Below are 26,722 nucleotides of genomic sequence, written 5' to 3' on the forward strand. Positions count from 1 at the left end.
TTGTAACAATAATTATTCAATTTTAACAGTTGCCTTTCCTTTCTTGGCGGCTAGATAAACCCCAACACAAACCTTGCATAGTTGAAGTATAGAGGTTGGATAGGAAAAATTCATATGGGAAAAGCGTTAAAACCAGAAGATTAAACAGTACGTTCTCTTCTAATTACGGTATGAAGTAATATGTAAGCCTATCAATACAACCCAACTCCCTTACCTTTGAAGCTGATGTCTATGCATATTGCGTCTGCAGTCAATGTTTCATGAGAAGGCCTTGTGATAATAAGCACACGTTTCATTTGAAACCTTTATAAGCTGCAATATAAATGGTATTGGTCCAATACTAACTGAGAAACAAGACAACCGGTTAAATAAAGGTTGTACAGACATGGATTAGAAATTAATAGACAATAATTCGCACTTCTAATGGTCACTACGGTCGCTGCAACCTGCAATATATCGGGCTCTTCCTAAGTATAGATGATGGTGGCACAGCATATCAAAATTTTTATAATGGAGCAATTTGACCAAGATGTATGCAGACTCTTTTCAGCGGAGGTTGAGGCAATTCACATCAATAATATAGAAGTAAAGATTTATGGAAGAGAAAAGGAGCGGAGAATGGCTGTTGATAGGTGAAACAGATTGTATTGCCGTCCCTACACCGCCATTATATGTAGGTATGATTACAGTGGCATTTCAGCTTTGATCGATACTTTTGCATTGTGGCTCCAAGTAGTCTGATCAACAAGCGGCCTGGTCCAAAGTAACATGAGAATTACTCCAAATGGGCGCATTCAGCTTCGTATAGAAGTAATTAATAAAATAACTGACGTGTTTGGTCTTGACATGTGAAGAATGTCAGAAATGCTCGCATTAGGTCATTGCAGCAGGAAGAGAAATCAGCTATAAGAACTGACGCTGGCTCTCATTTAAATCACAAGCAAGGCTCAATAAACATCACTGGATATCTTCGAGAAATAAACTCAACAACATGTCGATGTCAACTTGGGATACTCTCGCTTCCAACAAGCGTAAAAGTCTACTGGACTCCCTCGCGGGTTTGCTTGTCCCCGAGGATCAGCTTCCACCCGATTCTCAGCTCGAGGTCATCAATTTTCCGGATCAATCGTCCTGGTTTACGGATGATGAAAGGAAAATTACCGAAGCAACAGCTTCTGACCTGCTTTCGAAACTTGCTTCCAAAGAACTCAAGTCTGTGGCCGTCACGCAGGCCTTCATTAAGAGGGCCGTGGCAGCGCAACAACTAGTATGTGAACATATATCCCACGTTTTATGTAACTTAAGCACATTATTAACGTACATCTTAGGTAAATTGTCTTTCGGAGACATGTTTTGACCGTGCCCTTAATCGAGCTAAGGAGCTAGACAAATATCTTGACGAAACAGGGAAGACAGTCGGACCTTTGCACGGCATTCCTATTTCTTTAAAGGACACTTTCAACCTCCTTGGGCTAGACGCGACTGTTGGGTTTACCTCACATATAGGCGATCCAGCCAAATACGAATCTATACTTGTTGATATCTTGATTAAAGCCGGCGCCGTTGTTTATCTGAAAACAAACGTGCCTACCGCTATGATGATTGCAGAAACTGTGAATAATATCTTCGTAAGAACCGTTAACCCACGCAATCGGGACCTTACGAGTGGTAGCAGCTCCGGTGGAGAGTCGGCTTTGGTTGTTTTTAAGGGAAGCCCGTGGGGTGTTGGGACGGATATTGGAGGCTCGCTCCGCATCCCGGCGGCGTGTACCGGTATCTTCTCCTTACGGCCATCCTTCGGACGGTTTCCAACGCTACGCTGCCGTTCTGGTATGCCCGGCCAGGAAGCTGTCCCATCTGTGAACGGGCCTTTAACCCGCAACTTAACCGACCTTGAGCTTTGGTGCAGAACGATCGTGTCTGCGGAGCCATGGAACGTAGACTCCCGTTGCCTGCCTATTCCGTGGCGGACCGTGACGCTACCCAATAAGCTCAAGATTGCGGTTATGTACAACGATGGGATGGTGCGACCGACGCCACCCGTAAAAAGGGTCTTGGAGGAAACAGTCAGCAAACTTAGGGCCGCTGGTCATGAAATCGTCGAGTGGTCTCCCGAGGACCAGTCAAACGGCCTAGATCTGCTGAATAGCATGTTTTATGCCGATGGCGGCAAGTCTATCCGAAAGGAACTGGAGCATACCGGGGAACCATGGCGCCCTGAGCTAGCACCGTACGAGAATGCTCGCGAGATCGGTGGATACGAATATTGGCAGTTACATCTCGAACGTCAAGATTTTCAGAAGAAATACCTGGATCGGTGGGTAACAGCCGGCATAGATGCCATCTTATGTCCGACAACTCCTTACAGCAGCGTGGAGAATGGAAAGTACAAACACGGTAAGTAGGCTATTCACTTACGTTAATGTCTCACGCTCCTAAACTCAGTCAATGCTAACTACTGTTGTATAGTTGCTTATACCGGCGTCTTCAATGTTGTCGATTACTCCTGCCTATCGTTTCCTACTGGCTGTGTCGTTGATGCGTCGATTGACCTCCCGTACCCGCCTGACGTTCTGCCATTATCAGACCTGGATAAGGAGATTCAGTCAGAATGTCAGATAATTACCAATTTCTTTGCAATATTGTGGATATGCTAACATGTTCTTTAGACGACCCAAAAATTGTTGACGGGATGCTAGTGAGTCTACAATTAGTGGCAAATCGGCTAGAGGAGGAGAAGTGTATCAAGATGTGCCAGAAAGTCCTGGAGGCTCTGGGTTAGGCACCGCGCTCTGAATTCTCATCAGTGTAGCTGGACAGATTCAGGATATACTTGCAAGTGTTAGAACTTGCTTAACGCAACTACTGCAGTGGGGTGGGAGTTCAGACTAGTTACTTTTCATTACGTACTTATACACACTCCTTTTCTCCAGAAAGCCTATGATTCTTTTGAGTAAATTTATAGTATACGGTAATATGTTGTCGTCGTATATAAGCCCCTATTCGGGAACGGATGGCTAATGTGAGGTAATTGAATAGAGTAGTATAAACCTAATACCCATGATCCAATGTATATAAAGCACCTGTTAGCTGTTTGAAATGACACTTGAACTTAAATCTAACTAGACAATTGTAATTTTTTACTATATGCCCTGATTACCTATCCACGACTAGTTAAATATTATTACTTAGATATCTACCTATCTTTTGATGCTGTTCGAAGTGGTTAATCAGACCGATATATTGGTCTTTCTATCTCTGGTATCCTCTCCTTGATCTCCGCTATCATTGACTCCCTCTTCGGTATAAGTCACAACCCCAAAATCAGCCAAGCTGTCGCCGGTCTTAAGTCTTTGCTCCCTAAATACCAAGACTCTAATAAGAACAACGGCAAAGATTGCGGCAATTACGAATCCCCAAGTAGCCGGAAACCCGCGTCCTGTTAAGCATTAGAAATCAATTTCGGTCGAATAGAAGAATAGGCAATCATTCCAGAACAACGTACTAAATGTTGGGGCCATGGTTTGTGGAAATATCACGATAGGAAGCCAAGCATCAACAGCGTACTGAAAGCCATTCATGCTACTGATCACTAAAGCGCGCTCCTCATTATCTCCAGCGCAGATTTCGTTGGCCCAGGTGTAGCTGAAAATAGTCGTTAGTGGACATTCGCCTTAAAAACACCCTCTTTCAGGCAGAATTTAGAGATATGCTTACAAAACAGCGGTCATCAGGTGTATACTACTGGTGAGAAAGGCAAATTCTTTTAGGGGAATGCTCGCCGGCCAAAATGCTAGTATTCCATTTGGTATCAAGCCTAAAATCTGTAGTCTCTATTAGCACATAGGCCTCCAAGAAAAGTGACGAGAAGATACCTACCAATGGTCCCAAGATGAAAGCGAATCTACTACCGGTGTAGTCAGATAGAAATCCCCACAGAATCACGCATGCGGCGCTTATCAGCTTCGAGCCCGTTGGGATGACATTCCGATCAACAACCGAGTAGTTTTCAGACTTGAGCCAAATGCCGAAATATCCACTGGCTTGGCATGATTCGCCATACAGCTTCATCTAGCCGTCAGCATATTTTCCCCTTTAATCGACCAAAGGGGAACTTACGATATAGCCAAAAACGAAAGCGTACCACCTCCACTTCGTCAACACTCTCTTAAATGTTTGTAGGTTGACACCGGTCGGAGCTGCTTTACCTGCCTTAGTTACTCGCTCAATGGCTAGTTGGCACTCTTCCGAAGTGAGGAACCTGGACCGCGTTGTGTATGGTGTATCCGGTAGGACGAAGAACGTGGCAACGCCAACAGGAACAGTCATACACTAAACCTCGATTAGTATACCGAATTCTAAATTAATTAGGAGTTGAGTCTAAACTTACGCCGCAAACTATATACAGCCATCGCCAGCCGGCTAGCCCATGCGCCCCATCTAAGTTCTTGTATACTGCTGCTTGGAGGTAGCCACCGAATGCAGAACCAAGCGGCGCAGTCATATGGAATATAGCAACCCTTTTCGCGAGTTCGGTTTTGGTATACCAACTTCCCAGCACGTACAACAAGACGGGGAAGAAAGAAGATTCAAAGAACCCTACAAAGAAGCGGAAGGCGTATAGCTGCCCGTGAGTATGTAGGCCGGCCTGAGCAAAAGTGAAGGCTCCTGCCGAAAGATTCATGTTAGTTAGTGACGTTTATCCTCGACTAATGAAATTTGAGATTCCACCCTGGGCTTTGTAGCAGAGGAAGTAATTGTATAAGAGGTAATCTTGCTAGGTAAATAACCCGTAGAAACCGATTCACTGCGCATAGTATTACTCACCCCACGCCACCTACAAAGCAGATTAGTTGTCTATTGAGCCAAGCAGTGAGAAAAGGAGAGCTTACCTCCATACCGGCTAGCCATATACTCGGACGAATCTTCTGAACAATAAGGGTACTTGGGATCTGCATAACGGCGTACGCGCAAGTATAGGCCATCTGAGCATAGGTATACTCATTTCCGTACATGGCGAGATCTTCCTGCATCCCTGATACATAGGCGTTGGCGAGGTTTCCTTGATCAAGGTATTTCATGAAAAAGCCGACGCAACCAATTGTCAAGATGGACCAATCTAATTTCCGCAGGAGTTTCCGCTCCTCTGGGCTCTTGAGGTGAGTATCGGTATCCCATATAAAAGATCGAAAGGACCGCGATGGCTTCGCTTCCGCCATTTTTGAAACTCCTAGTTAGGAACTATTCCTGGAATTCAAATTGGTCTTTCTAACTTAGGCTTTGGGGGGAATATACTGGGGTATAATCGTGTCGTATAAAAAATCATTGCAGCGTATCAATCGGCGGCTTGCCGTACGTTCTTATCAGTGGTGATTCGGGGTTAGGTAGCATCACGCAAGAACTATAGAGTAGCATATCATTGGAGGAGATCCAACTGCAAGGTAAGGAGATAATTCCCCAAATGGGAAAGGTTCTAGTATATAGATCGAATTGCAGTGAATCTAGAGTTGTGCTGCTGACAACCAAAAAGGCTTAAATATGGGGAAGACGATCACGCAATTGATGACTGCAAGACGACATAAAACCAATAACGACAACTACACTTTTCTTAATCTAGCTTTCCAATGAAAGCCATGCGGATCGAAGAAAAACGTAACATTTATAACCCGATAATAGTACGATATGATAGATCTTTTATAAATTCAAGGCATAGTCTTCCATAAATAAGTCAAAGGTTATACAAATGAGGCTGTGAAATCAAGTCAATAAGATGGGAGGCAACCGTCGAAGGAATCGGCCGGCCACAATTTGGCCAGTCGTGTTTCATCCAAGTACCAACACCACCCCTTGAGATCAGCTCTGAATAGGACACAGGTAGCAATGCCTCCAAACGCAGAGCTCATTCAAAGACCTTATTACTTTACGTCCCTAGTTACCACCAAGCTGACTTACTCAATTAAATTATCTAATTATTTCCATACGAAATGACTTCTACAAGTAAAAAGCACTATAAAAAGAGAAATACCGACAGGCCGTCCTGTATATTCTCCCCTCTGCCCGCTCACGAGTACGAGCGTAGCTTAAATCCAAAAGAACTTGACCGGTTTAACGAGCGAGTGCAGCGACTAGACAAACGGGTCTGGCGCAACTGCAACAGACGCAATGTATCCGAATTCTGCTGGGAAGTCCACGCGTGGGAGGACGTATTTGACCAAATCCGAGAAGAAGACGCATTTCGAATGTACTAAAACCCTCGTTCAACACCAAGCACCAAGGTATCGAATATCAAGCTAACCCGACAGCAGGGACAAAATCGACTACACAGCGCTTGAAAAAAACAAACACGGCGACTGGCAAATAATCAAGCGAACGCCAGACGCAACCCTCGGCTTCCAGCCCACCTACGGCGGCTTCGAGACCGAAGTCCAGAGCGCCAGAGGCTGGGTCCCCCTGTCCCGGATCTGCGAAGTGACCCGGGTGCCGTTCGACCGGGACAGCGACGCGGGGAGTTTCGTGTTCCCCTTCGCCATCTACGAAGCCAAGAAGAGCTACTCCTCCGACTTCGAGGCCGAAGCGCAGATCGCGCATGCGTGCGACCGGTACCTAGGACTGCTAGACAGCGTCGTCCGCGACCCCAGAGATCCGACCATGTACCAATGGCGGACCAGCCGCGAATATCAGATGTTTGCCTTTACATCCTGCGCGTCCGAGTGGAGGGTCTACGTAGCTCGACGCTACGGCGAGTACCACGTAAGTCGCAACCGGCATCTACTAAAGCCAGAACCAGTAATAGCTAAACCCGGTGAAGAACGTAGAGACCATCTGGGCAGGCGACGTAAAGTTTCCGATCCACGCCGTAAGTCTGCTAAGTATCGTGGATCAGATCCAGAAGTGGGCAGCGAACGTCTTTCGACCATTTGTTATCAAGCATCTGGACATAAGAGCAAAACTTTCCATGGACAGCACGCTTAGGTGGAATAGGCAAGGATTTATTGGTCCCGAAGCTGCTATGCCGCCGTGTGTCATGCGGACATATCGCAGTCGTGATGTATATAAATGTACGAAAAGGCTTAAATTTGTGCAGACTGATGGCGAAATAGTTCCGCCGGAAGTGTTAGGTCGAGTCTCAAGACTATACTCTGGTACCGTAGTAGTCAGAGAGCTTGTTCACATAAACTAGTAGTGGTACCATGACAGTTCTTCGCGGATGTTAAAGTACTTAATTAGGTATGTGTAGATTACATTATTATTAACTAGATCATAGAATAAATGTTTACCCAAGACGAAACGGGCTTATGACAGAAGACACCATATTACTCTATATAAGAGAAGGAAGTTTATATCAGGCAAAGAGAAGCTATTATTAATATTAAACATTTCCCTCGCTGTCTATTGAATAATACACATTATACTATACTCTACTCTATAAACCAAGTAGTCACGCCTTACTGGCGTCTATCGTTACGTAAGTTGATACAAACAAGATAACTCGCTATACGTAGAAACATACCGCTGTATTCTTTGAATGGGCAACTGCTCTTCTCCCCTCGGTCATAGCAGTAAATCGTTAGCGCTCGCTTCGTAGATACGATTTGTGTAAGGGTTGCGATCACCAGGTTCTGTAGACTCCCGATTTGTTAGTATTGACCAGATGAAGCGAATAGCAATGTTGCCGAAATCCGAGTCTCTAAGCCTCCTGATTGTCGGTTTTAACTCGTCCGGAAACCAAGAGGCTAGAACCCCATTGGGCCTTCCCACCTCCCGTCCTATATCCATCTCCTCGCTACCCGCAAGCATGACTCCTACCGCAATACCAGAAAGCCACGTCCACATCAGGCCATCACCACCGAAACCGGCCGAAATCCACTCGCTGGGCTGTTTATAACCATCGTTTAGGGCCTTGTTACTCCGCAGGTCTGGGCGGCGGCCTGTTAATGAAGGATCTAGCCGGCCAACGAATGGGAGTAGATCCCCTGTGGCACTCATCACTCCCGACCATGTTTTTACAGTTCTCCCGTCGTTCGATATCGTTTCCCTGCCCTAAAAGGGCCCGAATATCAACGGAAATATTCCATTGAGATGAACAGCGGCCAGGGGGTCCAAGAGGGCATCATCCTACACGCCAATCTTGCTTGCACCGTGGCCTTCTGCGCACGAGAACCCTCCACTAATAATGACATGGTCGTTGGATGGTCGCTGCATAGCATTGTCACTTGTTTTCCCATGTACAACAGACCATGCATTTCTGCGGCCCATGTTGAAAAGGCAAAGCCTGTGTCTACGTAAATTAGTATTCATCCATTATCTAAACATAATCTCAGAGGCCACGATACCCCCATAAGGTCAGTTAGTAGGCTTTTGACTTCCGAGACAGATCCAAAAGAAGGGGAATTCTCGCCATGACTTACCCTGGATTCAACGCAGCCATGGTTCCGAGGATCCCGGTCATCTTGCTACGCAGACCGGGAACAAGATTAGGGGTGAAAGCGTTTGTAGCGTGCACGATGTGATTGCATCTGAAGTTGCCACGCGTGGTTCGGACCACATATCCATCTTATGTATGAAAATATTCCAAGTCAGCTTTGCAATCTTAGAATCTTAGAATCTCCATCGTCCTTTTTCGAATGAGTGGAAATGATAGGCTTTCACACTTACTACCGAGGGTTAGCTACTGTTACCTCCTAAAGGCAGATTTGAGACTATTTTAGAAAGGGATGGTTGGAAATAATACTACGAAACGTATATCATACATACCACGCGTCTCCTTCAACTGAGTCAATGGCAACAACGTTCGTATGTGTCATTATGTGGAGAAATTGTTTATACATGCGTAAGAGAACATGCCACATAGAGTTAACGAATCCAAACGGCCACATTGTCTGTAGCTAAGGTTAATGTAAGAAGAGAGAATAGAAAGCTTGAGTATTACCGCTGAATCGTATGATAAGGCCCCTTGCACTACTTGGCTCACGTTGAATCTCTGCATAACCATATTAATATTTGCATGTTAACTTCCATTTTCTAGGAAATGAGTTAATAATATCTATTGACTGGAAACTTACCTCGCGCGCCTGATCCTTGCCATAGGTTGCAATCTTGAATTCCGGAACCCACTGTGCAAATAAATGCGCTTTAGCGAACGCAATTTTGCGATCTCGTTCGGTAAGGTAGAATTCTACCATCTCTCTGTCGCGGAATTCTGCATAGTCCTGGTCCAACCCATGGGATAGCTCCCTCATCACTTTGATATGAGCTAGCTGGAATCTTACAAGAGCTGCAGCACGATGAAGACCTATAGTACTCCGTAGCCTGTGAAACATCTCATGTGGCGCGCAGTTCAAAACACCATTGCCACGACCCGTTCCACCCCCACACATCTCTCGAGACTCAATGACAAGAACGCGACGTAGGTTGCCCATACGTTTGGTTTCAACCAGTATGGAGTAGGCGGCTGCAGCTGCGGCGATACCAGAGCCAATGATGATGACTTCGGCCTGGCCTGATGGCATCTCTTGTACGATATTGACAATGTCTGGATATGGCGGATCTTCTAGCTAGTAGGAATCCGTCTCTCCAGGCGTCGGGGGTCCTTTCGGTTGGTGTGTTCGTTTCATGATATCGTTAAATATCTCCCTTAAGTGGAATACTTCTTTTGTGGCGAACCATAGGGATTTAACTGAAGACTGGACACCGCCCATTTTGATTATTTAAGTACTTTAACGTGGATGTAGGCATATATGGATTTGAATTGAAGAATAGATAGAATTAGAACCTTTGATAATTAATAATATGTTGAATTTAAGTGAGCGTGAACAATAATCAGGTGAATATTGGCTAATGATCATTTGCAATATTATATGGGAAAGATATAAAACTCGACAACATTAGGTACATAGGTAGGTATGTAACTCTCCGATAAAGTCGACTGTATAGGTATTAAGAAAGGAGCCACCGCTAAGACTATACCTCCCTATATTTTAACTTTCGACTTAGAGTAGATGTTGCCGTTCAAGTCTTAGAAGTTGTGACTTATTAGTCATGTATACAAACGCATTCTATGGCAAGTGGTCCGTGTGTTACATCCCATCTGGGGAAGATGTATCTAGTAACTTCCATCCACCTTTAAGCGCATCGTCGAACGAAGGACTAAGTGAATTCTCAGCACATACCATGTATGTTCATCTTCATAATTAAGATTTAAAGTAAAAATATAACTAAACATATCACTTGGAAAAGAATAAAAACAAAACAAAAAACAAATGGTGAGAATTATTCAGAAGCAGTCACTCCTCAGAATCCTAAGCAATAACCGACATCAACTATACCGCTCTTACCCGCCGTCACTAAGAGCCATGTCATCAGCGCCAAACACAAACCCTAGCGCCAACGCAGACAAAGTGGCTACGACCACGCAGGCACATCACGAAAACGAGCATCAGCAAGAGTCTTCCGCTCAGAAAACGCCCCTGCCGCTCCCGGAGCCGAGTCAGGTCAGCGATGCCACGCAGCTACCTATAGGCGGTGAAGGAGTGAAACTAGATCACCGTAAGTGCCACTACCATTGCTATCTCCGTTTTATTCTCCTCCCTTAGAAATAGAAATTAGTCGTATAAGTAATGAATAAGCGTTGCTGACAATTGCTGCTGCTGCAGTGGGCCCGTTAGTTGTTAACGAGGACGGCACGATGAGCCGTATTTCCAACTGGACCGAAATGGCCGAGATCGAGCGGAATAATACGCTGCGGATCTTGGGCAAGCGAAATAAGATGCGTCTAGATGCACTCAGAGCCAAAGCGCAGTCTTCAGAGGGTCAACCCGGGAATGGAAGCTAATATACTCGAGATGTATGAACATAACTTTGAAATACTTAGGGCGTTTCAGGATGGAGGCACAAAAACGAAGTTAAATCAATTCTGGCAAATTATATTGAGATATGCATATATATTTGTTATTTGTTCAATTGAAATGGGGATGAATACCCGGGTCTTCCTTCAAGGAAGCATTATGTCAAGTATAAATGCATATCTTGTGAACTTGTCGTATCATCTTTACCATGGTAGATTGTTGTGGACGACAAACATAGCATAACCCTGCTTGCCCTAATATAATAGTAAGGGGGCCATTGAAGCGAGTACTAGTATTGATGTGTGATGTGGTACCTACCTTACTTGTCTATTTGTAAGCAATTGTAACTGGGACCCGGGGGGTGAGTGGCGGATCCGTCGGGGGTGTTAAAACAAAGACGGTGGGAGACGGTAGCCTTTTAATTCAGATTCCGGCGAAAGCGCTAACAAAGTTGAGGGAGCCTCATATACTCTTATCTACTTAGAGAAAAGATATTCTTACTGCCGTATCAAAACTAATGATAGGATGTTTATAAGCCATCTACAATATTAATATCACGAAAATAGCGATTTGCTAGGCAAAACCTAGATGTGCTCATATATTGGAGTTAAGAGTAAGACGATTACCCTCGAATCATGCTTCAAAATCAGACGTGTGATATATCCCCAAAGCCACCGCCGCCTAACGGTGTACAACCGATATGATTTCCCCGTAACGCCATCATTAAATGTTTCAATGGTATCATCATGCTGAGTCTACTATGAGGCCTTCTCGGCTTCCGCCTTAGCATTACTCTCTGACTCTTTTCCAGCTGGCTTCTTCTCATTATGCTTTTCCAATAATGTGGAGATTAGCGTTTCGTTCCCGCCTGTCTTTTCCATAACAAGTTCTCTTAACCATTTGTTCTCGGTCTCTAAAGTTTGAATGCGACCCTCGAGGGTCCCGACCTTGTCACTTAACTCCTTCTCGCGCTTTTCGAGAGCTTGCTCGCGAGCTTTCTTCTTAATGCGGAATCTTGCGCTAGCGGCCGTATTCCGCCTCCGCTTATCCTCTTCCGCAGCTAACCGGGACTGCTCCTCGAAAGACAACTGCCGGCGAGGTGGAACGGCAGGGTCAGCAGATTTTCGCTTATCTCCCGTCTGCGGAATTGAAGCCCCGTAGGCACTCTGTGGCGATCCATTGGCAGGGAAAGTTGGCGAAGGCTGGATAGGTTGTAGGTTTCCCAAGTTGTCTGAGAAAGCCGAGACATTTGGCGTTGAATAAGGGTGAAAGTCAAACCCGTTGAAGTCGCCTGAAGACATGACGTGACGTTAAAAACTGTGGCCCAATTGACAAATGCAAAACAGAATCGTGACAAAACCTTTCTGAGGTGCTAAACATCATCGATGACGACTTAGTGTCGAGAGAGGATATAAGTTTAAGCCATTGCTGTGAACTCTCGACAGCGGACTTGGTGGATTTGGGTTGGCTATTGATCTCAATAACCTACTCCAGATCACCTAAAGATCACGGGATATTGCACCATAGCTCGATTGCGCCATCGCAGGGTAGTCTTTCGCGACCATAATAGGCACTGGCACAGAACGCACAGAACACACCTAAACCGAGCGATCGCTGCAATTCAAATGCAACATGGAGCAACCCGAACCAATCAGAGATGGAATACATGAAAACTCATAGTGGGGCAGTCATAAAGAAGTGCCAAAAATGCCATAAGTGCCAGGCTTGTGATAAGACGAGGGACTCCGCTTGGTGGACACCCTCCCATACACTTTCTTCCATTGACTTATTGACTTGGGTGGTCGCTGCAACAAGGTACGGTACCTACCATACCAACCATGCGCGCGCACATAGACGATTGGAAGGTAGATGGCCAGTGTACCAACCCAGGCACGAACAGTTCAAGCGAGGCTGCTGAGCTGTAGATTGAGGACCCTCGAAAAGTAACCCTTGACGTGCAAACGCCATCGTGTAACGCCAAAGCGCAATAATGAATGCGGGGGAATTAATGGCGGAATCCTTCATGAATTGAATTTGAAGAAAATTGAATTGGGTAATAAAAAGGGAAGTAAGGAAAATAGGAAGAGAAAACAACAAAAAACGTTAAAGAATTGTTTCTACTAACCTGGCAGGTTGAAGTCAAATCCCGCTAAATCACTACTCATTGGCCCTTCTTCTGTGGGCGATGTTGTTGATTGTGTGTCCAAACTAACACTTGATGAAGCCTGTTGCTGTTGCTGCTGCTGTTGCTGCTGTTGTTGTTGTCGCTGCTGCTGGCTCTCGTTTGCATCCCAATCGATGAAATTGGTATTAGTGAACATGGCCAATTCATCGTCGAGATTTCGTAAGTTTTCTTCCGGCGCTGCAGTAGGCTCCGGGACTCTATTCAAGTCTTGTAATAATTGTGACACGTTCACGGCCTGGCCGCGCCGGCTGGAGTAACTCGGCGGCATATTTTCAAGTGACTCTCTTTGGCGAGCTCACGAGAGCTTTCGGGATTCGGTAGGGTCGAATCGATTGTACCGCGCTTCGCTACGGGATATCAAAGCTGTGATATGTGGCGGGTATGATTGTTTTAAATTTGCTAGAATAAACGGCGGAAATTTTTGAACCGGGAGAAGATGGCGGCGGGTAGAATGTCTTGTGTAAATGTAAAAGTAAAAAGTTGGTAGCGTTCGGAAGAAGTACTTCAAAGTTGTGGTAGTGGGTCAAAGGACGGCCGGACAAAAGCCAAGTTTGCAGCTAGCACCACCGATTTTGACCGATGGGTGATGGGTCCGCCTATAACTTAATAACAGCTGACGCTCGGTTGACGTTTTAGGGAAGATGAAAAAAAAAAAAAAAAAAAAAACCCTCTCCTCTTGCCCCTCTTTCTTCGTAACCGATATTGATCGGTATTAATTAGTCAGTATATGCGGTATACCGTGCTTACACTTCCACTATACAAAGATCTGACGTTGACCGTAAACTCTTTGATAGGTAGTCTAGAATTATTCAACACCGCATTTTCTAAATTCATTGACAAGTTAGATGATATGAATATTTGGGAAGGAGCAAGATATTATTATCTGATTCCAAATTGGAGACGCATGGTATCCATGTAACTGTACTTGCATCTGCAAGTTAGTTAGGTTAGTCCAATAGTTCCTCTCATGATCCTACGACGTAAACCCGAGTATACCAGAAGCGGCATACAGTCCGGGCTTTGAGTGGATGACCTATTAGTCAAGCAAATTAGGTCGAACCAATAAAATGTCGCGGAGAGTTCTACACTTCCCACCTCGCCCACACACCCGCGTGTATTTGTACAGGCAATACAGGAACCCCCACTACTACAACCTATCTAGAATTACTTGGACCCTGACTATCCCAAGCCGTCCTGCATGGTGATAAAATAGAAAACTTGGCTTTGTAGCTTTTTTATGCTCGTTTATTCCACTCTGTTGCATAGTGCAATTTGCTATAATAGTTATATATTTGGTGGAGGGGACCCCTATTCTTTTCTTTTACCAAGCAATATTACTCTCATGCTTAGAAATCATCAACCAAACCAATGGGAGGGGAAATGGTTTATGGGGACACAAGATTGCCAAGGCTCTATAGCCCTTGCTTGCGTTACGAATTCTATTTCATCTCACGATAGTATCAGGTAATTTTTGCTTGTAGGGTTGTCTGCTTATATGTATGCTTGTCTACCATACTACAGTACGTGCCTTAACCTGGACTGGTGGCGAGTCATGATCGACAGTTCTATGATGGTATGATCCGACGTGATCTTGATATGCAGGCGACGAAAAATAACAGATCAGCGTTTGACTACGATAACTCTTGACGTCAACTTTGTTAATCCTTTGTTGCACCAAAAGTCGAGTATCTTACAGTTCCCTCCCTTATACCACCAATCACCTTAGCAGTATGTAATTGGTAGGGTCGGTAGACTGGTAGATATGCAAGTACGTGCATGGAACATGACGGGAAAGGTCCTGATATCTCAAGGACCTTACATATTAGAGATATTTCTTGCCTTACCCAACAGACCCAAGAAAAATCAAACCCTCCCTCCATCCATCCCGCACTCGTTCGCCAAGAGTTCATCCATCCGCTATCGGGTAGCGTGGGGTAATACCTATGTACAAAAGTACATATTAGGGCAAGTCAAGGTTGAATTCGGGTGTTCGGGGCCTCGGTATCTTTCTTACCATACTGCTTAACTAAGATCCATTCTACCGGCGCTTCTCAGAGTTGCGGCGACGTCTCCAAGGATGCTTCCCGAGTTGCAGGAACCTATCGGATGAGCATATGCGGGTTCCCTTATAAGGAAGGAGGATCTGTCAGCTGTCCTGGCGCATACACTATGTTAGTATTTATCTGTATTCTATATAAATCAATCGGGGAATTCATATATGTATGTCTCTGGATTCTATCTCCTGAGTTGCCGTATGGCTTACCAAAGAGAACTAATGATTAGTGCATATGTATGGTATATATTCTGAGAAAGATTCCAGCCAATTGCGTGTTTTATATTTCCGAGTGATATCGGTGTTTGATACATGAATTTTGAGAATGGGAATAGGTAATCCCACGGATTGAATCTGCAAGACATGAGATACAAAGTACGAAATACATGTGTCGTCTTCGATGACATAACTACATGTACCCAGGTATCTGAGCTAGCAGCTGGCAACACTTGGCAGCCACTTGGCACTACGTATCCTACCCTTGTCAATTACGATCTTGACGTACAATACCTTAGGTAACTTTACAATATATTGTCAATACTTAATGGTTACAATTTGCTCTCAAACTCTAAGCTCAGCTTCGGGCTATCTCTAAGCGCTTAGGTAGAGGTTACATTTTAATAATATCAATTGAATTGGGTTGGGTAGGACAACAGGAAAACCGAACCATTCATAACACCAAAATGCGATAAGATGAAATAAATCTCCGACGCGTCGCGTGTCCCACTTCAACCTCAAAGCATCAATCAGACAATCCATATACACTCGTTACTCTATATCTAGTTTATAGATACTACTTCGATTATATCGTTCGAAATTGACATATTTGACTAAGGGAGAAAGAATAAGAATCAATGCAGTCATGGCACGACTGTCATTGCCAACAACAGCCCGTCTCTCCCCATCCTTACGAGTTGACCCCGCAAACAACACTGTGATCAAAACTCTTAATCGCCTTTCGCGATCGTCGCTCCTATCGCTTGTGCTAGACTGGTTAGACGAAAGAAACCAATACCTATGTCCGCCACTTCTCCGCCGACTAGAAGCTCCCGACAATGAAGACGAAGATGACTTTTACCCTCCCGCAGAATCGCTGGAGGAGTTACGAGGACTCTATGAGTCTATGCAGGATAGGAAAGGCGGCCGACGCGAAGTAGTCGACAGGATTCTCGAAGGCGATTGGCGATACGGTCTTAGTCTATACCAGCTAGCAATGGCAGATCTACAGTACCTATACGATCATCCTGGCAGTCTCAAGTGGACTGCCTACCGTATCCAACAACTTAAGGCTCCGACGCACGAGGATAATGCCGAGGGCCCGGAGAGAATAGACAAAGAGTCGCTTGCTGTACCACGTTTCCATCCGTCTACCTTCTTACAGAATTTGCAGGCCGAGGTGCTTCCCGACGTCAAGGCCCATTATAACTTTGATCGACCAAAGGACATGCCGCTCCTGTTATTGCGCATTTTCATTATCGATTCCCCTTATAACACAGACCTAGCGGTCTCAACGAGACATCGCGGCCGTCCTGACAGAAATGGCAATAAGAGCATATCGACAAGCTTTGATGCCTCTAGGACTATCTACATTGCTTTCCCGGACGCCTCGCCGCACATCTATATATCTAAATCTGCTACGGGGGGCGCTTCCTCGTCGGCAAGCGCGGCAGGTGAAGCAAAGAGCCTACGTGCTCTTATTGTGGAGGGTATTCCGAAGGCGTTGTCGCGACCACGCGAACGGTATACCCTAAAGGGGACGAACTTGACAACAAAGAATCTTGCTACCATGTTGGCTGTGAAGGGCGCGGGCCGCACAAATGCCGCAGGTGGTGGCTGGAGCATCTACGCTGGCACAGGAACTTCAGATCTTAAAACCGACAGCCCCTTACAGACATTACTACCCACGCCGCCGTTATCAGACGCATCGTCCGTCGACGCTGATAAGCCGGATAGCGATAGCCGTAAGCGTAGGAGACCTGTGAGTGATCCAGCGGATGTGGAGGATGAGAAACAAGCGAAACAAGCACGTTTAGCAGCAGAGGCGCGTTTTGGCAGCGCCGCAAAAGTGGACGATGGAAAGGGGATAGAGAGGCTGGATGTCTTAATCGAGGACCCGTTTCCCGCAGATATTACTAATTTCTCAGACGATGAGGAGTTTGAAATGCGAAGGGAGAATGACGCAGACAGGGCAGCTGCACTATCGCGACAGTCGTCGAAGGGACGTCGAAGTACACTCAATATGAGCGTATTGGTAGAAGATCAGGAGAATGCTGATGATACTGGTGATGGAAGGAGAGAAAACGACTGGGCGCCTCAGATTAGGCTTTCTTTCCACGGGTCTCACGTCTTTGCAGGCATACGGCAGTTAGTTGAAGCAGGGATCATTGACGGAGAGAAGATGCCAGGGTGGATGACGGGCGAGGAGGGTGTGACTATCGGAGCTGTGCGGCACGGTAGGATAAAAGGCTTCAAGGGTTCGGGATTATGAGTTATCGCACTACAAGTACTTCCTGCTGTTGTTTTGCCATGGCTAGCGTTGTCGGACAAGGAAATACTATGCATAGCATTGGGTGCTTGTATTCTGATTTCTAGGAATGAGGCATGTCGGATAGGTTATCATATACCCAGTGAAGCATTTCGGGAGCGGCCTAATACGAAGAAAAAAAAGGCTTTCGTCTTTTCACCTTGAAAGTGTCTATAAATCTAACTTTCCTGATGTTTATCATTTGCTTTCTAGTAGTCTGTTCTATTCGTCTACGGGAAACACCTTAATCGTATTCCGCCAAGCCGCTTCACAAACCTCTTCTACCGAAACGCCTTTGATGCCAGCAACGATTTTTCCGACCCGCTCGATCATACATGGCTCGTTACGACCCTTCACCATGGCGCCTTCAACCCACTTCTCTTTCTTCACGACTTTGAAGCGTTCTGGGACTTCCGGTTCCTTTTTCTTCGGCTGCTTCTTGGATTGTTGCTGTTGCTTGCCCTTGGGTTGCCGCTTTACCGATTCTGACGGGGTGCTAGTACCAGTTGTTTCTGCGCTGTTCGCCTCGGTACTCGTACTCGTACTCGCGACCGGTTGGGGTACGTCTGTAGGCTTTGGTGCCTCGATGAGGTGTTTCCAGCCCTCGTGGCTGGGACGCACTTCGCACCAGGGCCCGTCGGTCTCGAGCATAAGGCGGTCGAGATGGATTTCGCGAACAACGGCACAGTTCTCGGCGGTCTTGAAACTGCAGCCGTTGGTGCCGATATACAACCCAAGATCCATAAGCTCGCGCATTTCCTCGGCAGTGCCTGTGAAACTGTGGACGACGGCGCCGCGCTCTAGCTTCTCGAGTTGCGGGCCGAATTTCTCTTTTAAGAGACTGACAAAGTCAGAGTGCGCGGCGCGCGAGTGCAGGAATAGGGGTAGTTGCGGTTTTAGGGATACGGCTAGGTCGAGCTGTGCGGCGAACGAGTGGAGTTGGATCTTCTTGGAGCAGTAGTGTAAGCGGTCGTAGTCGAGCCCGAACTCGCCAAAGGCGACGAGTGGGCTCGGGCCAACGCTACTACTACTCCGTGCCTGATTAATGAGATCTCGGAGTTCTTCAATGATTGACGTCGTCCTCTCAATATCAGGCTCATCATCTTCTGAGATGGGTTTAGAGGGATCCGCATCACAGGGCATCGTGTGCCCGTTTGTATCTACATGGGAGTGTGTTGTGCTGAATATGGCACTAGAGCAGGGGTGAATGCCAGCGGTCGTGTATACGGTACCGGCTTCCGTTCAGTCAGCTAACTCCGGTCCTGAACCAGTAAGACAAGTCTAAGTTTTACTTACGGTATTCTCTAGCTATCTCAAGAGCATGTCTAGAACTAGTGAAGTCGGAGCCCGTGATTATAAGCTTATGGCAACCAACTTCCCGGGCTCTCGATACGACGGCGCTGAGGTCGTCGGGATGTCGTTGGGTACCATGATACTGGCCACGGAATATTGGGTCTGCAAGGTTGATACCAATCTAGAAAAAGACAATTAGTGATGAAACTAAGATAAATGAGATGCAAGTTAAGTTACAAGTATCGTGTCTCAGAATATTCATAATGATTAATATATCAGAGGGGGTTATATTAGTAACGTTAAGGAGTTGACTTACATCAATATATCGTGGTTTGTAAGTTGTCTCATTTGCCGGGCCAGATGCCGACACAGAATCTGGCTCGCTAGTAGACATCTTAGGGACTGACGAATATATGCCTCTATTAGGAATTATAATTGATAAGCGTTTGGGGCTCGAGCGTATGAGACGGAAGAGTAATGGACTCTGAAAAAGCATCAAGGATGGATTATCTCAACAGGGACTCATTATTTCTCCATAACTAGGCAGCTAATGTTTATAACCTTATTAGTCTTTTGTATTATCTTTAGACTAATAATAATCGGATGTATTGCATGGGTTAATGTGATGAGTCACTTTTAAGCGTAGGACGAGCCTCGACGTTAATGTTATCTGATGTATTAGATCTTAGATGTAAAGATACATCTCCTATGTATTTTTCAGATTTCCTAAATTAAACTATCATATCGCACGTGCTTTCGTGGAGTAAACGGCAGGGGTTCAAATTCACATGTAACCCAAGCACAAGAAACGTTTGCATATGTAGTACTGCTGATTCGAGGTTGAAATTCTTGTTAATTGGTGTATTAAAGCAATATCTCTACGAGAAAGTGTTATACTTCATTTATAGACTTAAGTCTTCTTCAGAGTATTCTAGTTTGAATATACTTGGTAGTTACTAGATGTATAGAGGTACGTATCATGTCCGCCAAGGCCTAAATGCGGGGCAAATGTTGCCGAGAGAGAGATTGAACAGGGGAGGGTAGGACAGAATCCTGCAAGCACTTAACGACAACAAAATGTCATCTTTGAGTTTAACAAATTATTAAACAATAAGGTCTGAAAATAAAATTTATAGTAAGATAAAAAGAAAGAAATAATCTAAGAGTAGAGAAGTTTCAATTATGTATATGTAAGGTTAGCACCACTTAAGATGTATACGTGTAAATACATAGGTACATTAAACTGAACGATACGTATCCCACTTTGATCCTACCCATAACTTCGACCCCGCGTCAAGACGCGTTTAGTGGTTTTTTTTTTCTGCCAGTCATGAACAAACAGGCAGGGGCAAGCCCTTGCTGATTAATTCTCAAGCGATTGCAGCTGGCGAAACTTAACCAAACGCCTGCCAACGAGGGTTTAATTGTTCCGACTGTTTTTCTTTACACGCTAATCCGGAAACGCGCCAATAATTTATATTGGGACGCGTTTTCTACATAAAAATCCACTATGTTCGAAGTCTTTTCCTTCTAAACATCTCCCACTCAACATCAACCACAACAGATCATAACATCATACTACATACATTGGATCTGCATGCTCTTGCATACAGCTGTGGTTCTGAATTGATTATTCCCATTACTTAAATCTTAACTTTTATTCCTTCTTCGTTACTTAATTCTTCTTTTTCCAACCCCACCGCCATTCCTTTCACGGGTCTCCCAAAACCCAACATCCACTTTCACCATGTATGTCAAGAAGCGTGATGGACGCCAGGAGCGCGTTCAGTTCGACAAGATCACAGCCCGTGTTTCGAGACTGTGTTATGGTCTAGATACAGACCATGTCGATCCCGTTGCCATTACTCAGAAGGTCATCTCTGGTGTCTATGGTGGTGTGACCACAGTCCAGCTTGACGATCTTGTAAGTACACACAATATCTTATATGAGCTAGTTTTCTTTTCTAACCAATTGTTTCTTATAGGCAGCTGAGACGGCTGCATACATGACCGTCACTCACCCAGACTATGCTATCCTTGCTGCACGTATTGCCGTGTCAAACCTCCACAAACAAACGAAGAAGCAGTGGTCTTCTGTCATTAGCGACCTTTACCACTACGTCAACCCGAAGAATATGAAACCATCTCCTATGATCTCCAAAGAGACGTACGAATGTGTTATGAGACACAAGGAGGATTTCGACTCCGCAATTGTCTATGACCGAGATTTCAACTACCAATACTTCGGCTTTAAGACTTTAGAGCGATCTTACCTACTAAAGCTCAACGAGAAAATTGTAGAACGACCGCAACACATGATCATGCGTGTAGCTGTTGGTATCTGGGGCGATGATGTGGAGAAAGTCATTCAGACTTACAACCTCATGTCTAGCAAATACTTCACCCATGCTTCCCCCACCCTCTTCAACGCTGGAACGCCCCAGGCGCAGCTAGCATCCTGCTTCTTGGTCGATATGAAGGAAGATAGCATCGAGGGTATCTACGACACCCTTAAGACCTGCGCTATGATCTCCAAGACAGCTGGCGGTATTGGTCTAAATATTCATCGTATTCGTGCCACCGGTTCATACATTGCTGGCACGAATGGTACCTCCAACGGCATTGTGCCCATGCTACGAGTCTTCAACAACACTGCAAGATACGTGGATCAGGGTGGCAACAAGAGGCCTGGTGCCTTTGCTATCTACCTGGAGCCCTGGCATCAGGATGTCTTCGAGTTTCTTGACCTTCGCAAGAACCACGGCAAAGAAGAAGTCCGTGCACGCGATCTTTTCCTCGCTCTCTGGATTCCCGACCTTTTCATGAAGCGTGTTGAGAAGAACGGCGAGTGGACCTTGATGTGCCCTAGTGAGTGCTCTGGTCTTGCTGATGTCTACGGTGATGAGTTTGAGGCTTTGTATGAGAAGTACGAAGCAGAAGGTCGCGGTCGCCAGAAGATTAAGGCCCAGAAGCTATGGTACGCTATTCTGGAGGCTCAGACCGAGACTGGAAATCCCTTTATGCTTTACAAGGACCACTGTAACCGGAAGAGCAACCAGAAGAACCTTGGAACTATCCGTAGCTCAAACTTGTGCACTGAGATCGTCGAATACTCGGCTCCCGATGAGGTAGCCGTCTGCAACTTGGCCTCTCTTTCGCTGCCCTCCTTCGTCGATTACAACGAAGGCATCTACGACTTCCAGAAACTACATGAAGTTACCCAAGTCGTCGCCCGCAACCTAAACAGGACCATCGATGTCAACTACTACCCCGTCCCGGAGGCACGCAACAGTAACATGCGCCACCGTCCTATTGGCTTAGGTGTTCAGGGTCTTGCAGACACCTTCCTAGCACTACGTATGCCATTTGAGTCCCCGGAGGCTCGACAATTGAACAAGCAGATCTTTGAGACTATCTACCATGCTGCCTTGACCGCATCCGTGGAGATGGCCAAAGTTGACGGTACCTACTCCACGTACGAAGGTTCTCCTGTCTCTCAAGGCATTCTCCAATACGATATGTGGAATGTTACTCCTAGTGATCTTTGGGACTGGGCTAGTCTCAAGGAGCAAATTAAGCAACACGGTGTACGAAACAGTTTGTTGGTTGCCCCTATGCCTACCGCCAGTACTTCCCAAATTCTGGGTAACAACGAATGCTTCGAGCCTTATACCTCGAACATCTACTCTCGTCGTGTCCTTGCTGGAGAGTTCCAAGTCGTTAACCCTTGGTTGCTAAAGGATCTTGTTGATATGGGTCTCTGGTCCGACGCCATGAAGAACCGCATCATTGCCGAAGGTGGTTCAATTCAGAACATCCCCAACATCCCTGCGGATCTCAAAGCCCTTTATAAGACCGTCTGGGAAATCTCTCAACGAACCATCGTCCAGATGGCCGCTGACCGTGGTGCCTTTGTCGATCAGTCTCAATCGCTGAACATCCACATGAGAGAGCCCACCATGGGTAAGATTACCAGCATGCATTTCACCGGTTGGAAGCTCGGCCTAAAGACTGGCATGTACTATCTCCGTACCCAAGCAGCTGCCGCGCCTATCCAGTTCACTGTCGATCAAGAGGCCCTCAAGGTTGAAGACTCTAATTCCGCCAGGTCAGGTACGCTGAAGAAGCGTGCCCCTCCTGGTAATTATGTATCTTCTCCATCCTCAGGTCTTTCTAGACCCGTATATTCCAAGCGGGATGACTCGAACAACAATCTAGCAGCGCCGCTAACTAATGGGATGCCGACGCCCAGCACCACTCCTCCCCCGGTCTCGGAGATCAAGGTAGCTCGACCCGTTGCATCAGCCAACAAGGCTGTACCGTTCAAAGCAGATATCGAAGAGGGCGATAGTCCCAAGGCTCTAGCTACCGAACCGGCAGAGAAGATCAGGGAGGAGGAACTCCCGGAGCCGGCCCTCGACGGCCAGAAGCCGAACCAAGATGAAGACAAAGAGGACAAGAGCAAAGAGCGCGAGTACGACATCTACGCCGATGCCGTCTTGGCTTGTAAGTTAAATTGATTAATTCTTATTTGGTAACACATTCTAATAATTACGCAGGCAGTATCGAGAACCCTGAGGCCTGTGTTATGTGCAGTGGCTAAAAGATTTCATGAGGACATGAGAATGATTATGACACGTAGTTGACGAGGGAATAATGGGAACTGGGTGGTTAATGACAGAGGTCTGCCTGGTTTGGACCGCAGAGAGAAACGTAATAAATGAAGATGTATCGATGCAGTTGCATCACGGTTGGGGTTCATAGGGTATTCATTTAGCTCTACATATGGGCTTGTATAACTATTTTCAATAGTTCTCCTGAGGAGTCGTATCTGGCGTTATTTCTTAACGCCCATCGCGCATTTGATTACGGCATGTCGCCGTTGCGATTCCAGGAATAAATCAATGAAGTTATTTAAAAAGGCATATTCTGTTACTGAGGTGTGTGATGTGTTAGGCGTTCGGGTGAGTCTATTACAATCACCCCCTAAGGCAATGCGTTGCCATTAATTCAGTGATCAAGACAACGCAATGCTCGAGAGAATCCTATTCGATGTATATTAAAGCCATCAATACATAAACGTACCTAATGAGAATATCTTACCTGCTAGACATAAAAGATCTAGGACTCGGCAGGGTTAGAATAGTATGCGGGAGTAGAATTAAGTACGGTTCCGATTATAGGGTGCTTGACACGCGTCCTACGACATGGGCAAGACATGGCAAAAACATCAGAGTTGGTGTCGTACACAATCCTCTATCACATTGAGGAGTATAGCTTGAGTAGCTAGGACCTTTTGTTCCCTTCCGAAAGATTACCTATACATGTGCCTCACCGACTATGATTATTTCGATAGCAGTTTAGGTCAGGTCATAGCAGTGTTTTCATGACGGGGGGAGAAAGACGCGCGGTTTGATCGACTCCAGCCACGTACATAACCTGCTGAGAAGTTTCGCCTGCGGCCACGGCAGGCCAGGCGGGTTTCGGTGAAACATATAGATGGGCAATGACAATATAGGTAGATGTTTGTTGCTCTGCCAATGACGGTAGTGGAGCCAATGGGAGATATATGCAGGAGATACTGAGCCTGAGAGGTGCGCACTACACTAGCGCCTCAGCCGTCTACGTAATAATACGGCCAAGGATTTTCTACTCGGGGACGAGATACATGGTGTGTGTGTATATGTGTGTCCAGCTGGTTCCTTGTCGTAGCACGAGACATCAACTTTTTCTCGAATGGGACAGATTTTTTTTTTGCAGCAGCTTGCTAACGTCTAGGGGGGCATTTTGTGTCCAGCGCAAGTCGCACCGGACGGTAGTGCAAATTTCCAGATGTTTCACTTTGCGAGGCTGTTTTCTTCCCGGCGATAATTTTTGGCTTCTTTGTCGCTACCTTGAAGATATCCGGCCAGGACGATTATAGCCGGGGAATTGCTAGGAAGTTGGGATGAAAGCCTATGTCCTATGTCCTAAGTGTAAAGAGGACTAAACGCGGATGGATTGTTTAGGACCATAACTTCCTACTAAGGTGCTGAGTCGTGCCACGACGGGAACTCGGTGAGACCGATTATCGACACTAGCAACGGTGAGAACCCGTTTAACATATGCCCAAAGTAACTAAGCCCAGTAGCTTGTTCATGTTAGTAATTGTAGGTGGTTAACCTAGAATACCTATTAATGCATCGAGTATTAAACCACAACGCCGGGACGCATCGAGACGGTTAGTTGTCGCTGGAGAAATGTGTCTGTTGTAACTTGATGTGACATCAACGGACAACTCATCAACATCGGCTGGGCCAATTTGATGGGGCCTCCCACTAGACAGGGTCTTTAATCTTGCTTTTTCTTTTCTTCTTGCAGGAAACGGGTGAGGTAGGTAGATTCACCTTCACCGATGAGAATTCTCAATTATTCGAATACAGATCTCATATTAAGTAGCCCTTCATACTCTTGACACTTATTTAGGTTAGCTACCTTCTTAAGAGAATTGAGTTGGTTCTTAGACTTGGACTAGGAACGTCCATGTTCTAAAAAACTTCTGATAATGGAGAGTCGAAAGTGGAGAATTGGACTGGGAAGTCAAAAATCATAGATGCAAGGCACGGTTGCAACTTTTGTTATTAGCTATGATTGATGTCATACCTTTTTTCAACCAATAAGATTAGATAAACCTGGTAACTAATCCATGCTTAGGATCCTGCCCCGCATGAGCTTTAATTCTTGTAAGTTGTGTCCAGACAATCTCCCCTAGTAAATCAATTGTGGGTCCACAGATCTTTCAATGATACCTCAAATCAGATGTTTTTAACAAGAACAAGGACAGCAACGCATACCTCTTGTTCATAACTTGAATATGACCCCTGATACATAGCAGAATATCTCGTATCCAGCCCAACCTCTTATATCTTTCAGATGATAATGCTACCTCTGGATAGATACAGCCAGGCGGTATCTTGTATGGCTATTGGAACGGCGCTCATACCGAAGCTTGGTCTACAATGCATTATATAATCAATATTACTAGCCAATCAAATCTCTAGATTGCCATGTCCAGCTGTCCATATGCAGTAATCGCCTTAATCGTAACCCTTGCAGATCATTTTCTTGGAGCTTCCTCCGCTTTGAATCAATCTATTTACTTTTCCTAGTCTCGATTTTCTTTCCAGAATTTTCTTGGTTGCTTCCACTAGATCAACAAGTTGGCATACATATGAGCATCATATTCAACATCTCATATCAGTTGTTGTTTGTTTATTACTACAACCATGTACCTATATGAGCTGGTTGGATATACATTAAAATCGGTAGACAATTGATCCAGAACATAAACCTAGACGGTTGTTTAGACAAATTCACAGAACATTACCAACCTCCGATTTTCTTTCTTGACGCTATACATTATATGATCTTCAACGCTAACTATATGCTATTTAAACATCGAATTTACTATTGTGTTTATTTCCCCAGTAGTCTAAGGCCTAGCATTACCAGATACAGTTTACAGAGATATTAGCCTTCCTTCTTTTAGTCAGATCCAAACTAAATACAGACGACTTAAAACAATTACAGCTCAGATAGAACCAGTAAATATTAATGAGCTCATCGTGTAGGGCATTTAGGTAGTTCCCACTCAATGATGCAACTCGGTATGGGCCGTCAAGTCCCATGCCAAGTATACTAAACGTACTTATTTACTGGACGATGCGGGCCAAGCTTACAACTTAGCACCTGCTATCGTTGATGCTGTCCTCGTTCATGCTAGCATCGACGATCAGCAACCGGATTTTTGGGAGCTACGCAACAATATTGGTGGATCAGGTACA

At 45.5% G+C, this 26,722-nt stretch overlaps 9 protein-coding genes across 9 annotated transcripts; 5 read left to right on the forward strand and 4 right to left on the reverse strand.

Annotated features, from left to right (window-relative positions):
• Nucleotides 1-991: 991 nt before the first annotated feature.
• On the forward strand, nucleotides 992-2,782 carry GL218_00275 (Acetamidase; the record flags this gene model as incomplete). The annotated part of the gene is made up of 4 exons (XM_033576688.1): nucleotides 992-1,267; nucleotides 1,329-2,397; nucleotides 2,470-2,613; nucleotides 2,670-2,782. The coding sequence occupies 4 exons, from the start codon at nucleotides 992-994 to the stop codon at nucleotides 2,780-2,782; spliced, it is 1,602 nt and encodes a 533-aa protein (XP_033441669.1).
• A 448-nt stretch (nucleotides 2,783-3,230) lies between these two features.
• Nucleotides 3,231-5,219, reverse strand: GL218_00276 (Pantothenate transporter liz1; the record flags this gene model as incomplete). Its single annotated transcript, XM_033576689.1, has 8 exons — nucleotides 3,231-3,439; nucleotides 3,506-3,645; nucleotides 3,718-3,824; nucleotides 3,880-4,065; nucleotides 4,120-4,332; nucleotides 4,391-4,668; nucleotides 4,828-4,837; nucleotides 4,893-5,219. The coding sequence occupies 8 exons, from the start codon at nucleotides 5,217-5,219 to the stop codon at nucleotides 3,231-3,233; spliced, it is 1,470 nt and encodes a 489-aa protein (XP_033441668.1).
• Nucleotides 5,220-5,984: 765 nt separating this feature from the next.
• Nucleotides 5,985-6,839, forward strand: GL218_00277 (uncharacterized protein; the record flags this gene model as incomplete). The annotated part of the gene is made up of 3 exons (XM_033576690.1): nucleotides 5,985-6,241; nucleotides 6,306-6,750; nucleotides 6,816-6,839. 3 exons carry the CDS (start codon nucleotides 5,985-5,987, stop codon nucleotides 6,837-6,839), a joined length of 726 nt encoding a protein of 241 aa, XP_033441667.1.
• Nucleotides 6,840-7,551: 712 nt separating this feature from the next.
• On the reverse strand, nucleotides 7,552-9,509 carry GL218_00278 (uncharacterized protein; the record flags this gene model as incomplete). The annotated part of the gene is made up of 2 exons (XM_033576691.1): nucleotides 7,552-7,875; nucleotides 9,063-9,509. 2 exons carry the CDS (start codon nucleotides 9,507-9,509, stop codon nucleotides 7,552-7,554), a joined length of 771 nt encoding a protein of 256 aa, XP_033441636.1.
• Nucleotides 9,510-10,352: 843 nt separating this feature from the next.
• GL218_00279 (uncharacterized protein) lies at nucleotides 10,353-10,831 on the forward strand (the record flags this gene model as incomplete). Its single annotated transcript, XM_033576692.1, has 2 exons — nucleotides 10,353-10,545; nucleotides 10,653-10,831. The coding sequence occupies 2 exons, from the start codon at nucleotides 10,353-10,355 to the stop codon at nucleotides 10,829-10,831; spliced, it is 372 nt and encodes a 123-aa protein (XP_033441635.1).
• Nucleotides 10,832-11,602: 771 nt separating this feature from the next.
• On the reverse strand, nucleotides 11,603-13,297 carry GL218_00280 (Regulatory protein cys-3; the record flags this gene model as incomplete). Its single annotated transcript, XM_033576693.1, has 2 exons — nucleotides 11,603-12,135; nucleotides 12,970-13,297. The coding sequence occupies 2 exons, from the start codon at nucleotides 13,295-13,297 to the stop codon at nucleotides 11,603-11,605; spliced, it is 861 nt and encodes a 286-aa protein (XP_033442295.1).
• A 2,647-nt stretch (nucleotides 13,298-15,944) lies between these two features.
• Nucleotides 15,945-17,570, forward strand: GL218_00281 (uncharacterized protein; the record flags this gene model as incomplete). Its single annotated transcript, XM_033576694.1, has 1 exon — nucleotides 15,945-17,570. The coding sequence occupies one exon, from the start codon at nucleotides 15,945-15,947 to the stop codon at nucleotides 17,568-17,570; it is 1,626 nt and encodes a 541-aa protein (XP_033442296.1).
• Nucleotides 17,571-17,828: 258 nt separating this feature from the next.
• Nucleotides 17,829-19,293, reverse strand: GL218_00282 (Deoxyribonuclease Tat-D; the record flags this gene model as incomplete). Its single annotated transcript, XM_033576695.1, has 3 exons — nucleotides 17,829-18,841; nucleotides 18,903-19,080; nucleotides 19,216-19,293. The coding sequence occupies 3 exons, from the start codon at nucleotides 19,291-19,293 to the stop codon at nucleotides 17,829-17,831; spliced, it is 1,269 nt and encodes a 422-aa protein (XP_033441838.1).
• Nucleotides 19,294-20,646: 1,353 nt separating this feature from the next.
• GL218_00283 (Ribonucleoside-diphosphate reductase large chain) lies at nucleotides 20,647-23,502 on the forward strand (the record flags this gene model as incomplete). Its single annotated transcript, XM_033576696.1, has 3 exons — nucleotides 20,647-20,823; nucleotides 20,885-23,405; nucleotides 23,459-23,502. 3 exons carry the CDS (start codon nucleotides 20,647-20,649, stop codon nucleotides 23,500-23,502), a joined length of 2,742 nt encoding a protein of 913 aa, XP_033441839.1.
• Between the last annotated feature and the right edge of the window lie 3,220 nt (nucleotides 23,503-26,722).

Source organism: Daldinia childiae (assembly GCF_008694065.1).
Source record: "Daldinia childiae strain JS-1345 chromosome Unknown Scaffold1, whole genome shotgun sequence".
NCBI classification, from domain to species: domain Eukaryota; kingdom Fungi; phylum Ascomycota; class Sordariomycetes; order Xylariales; family Hypoxylaceae; genus Daldinia; species Daldinia childiae.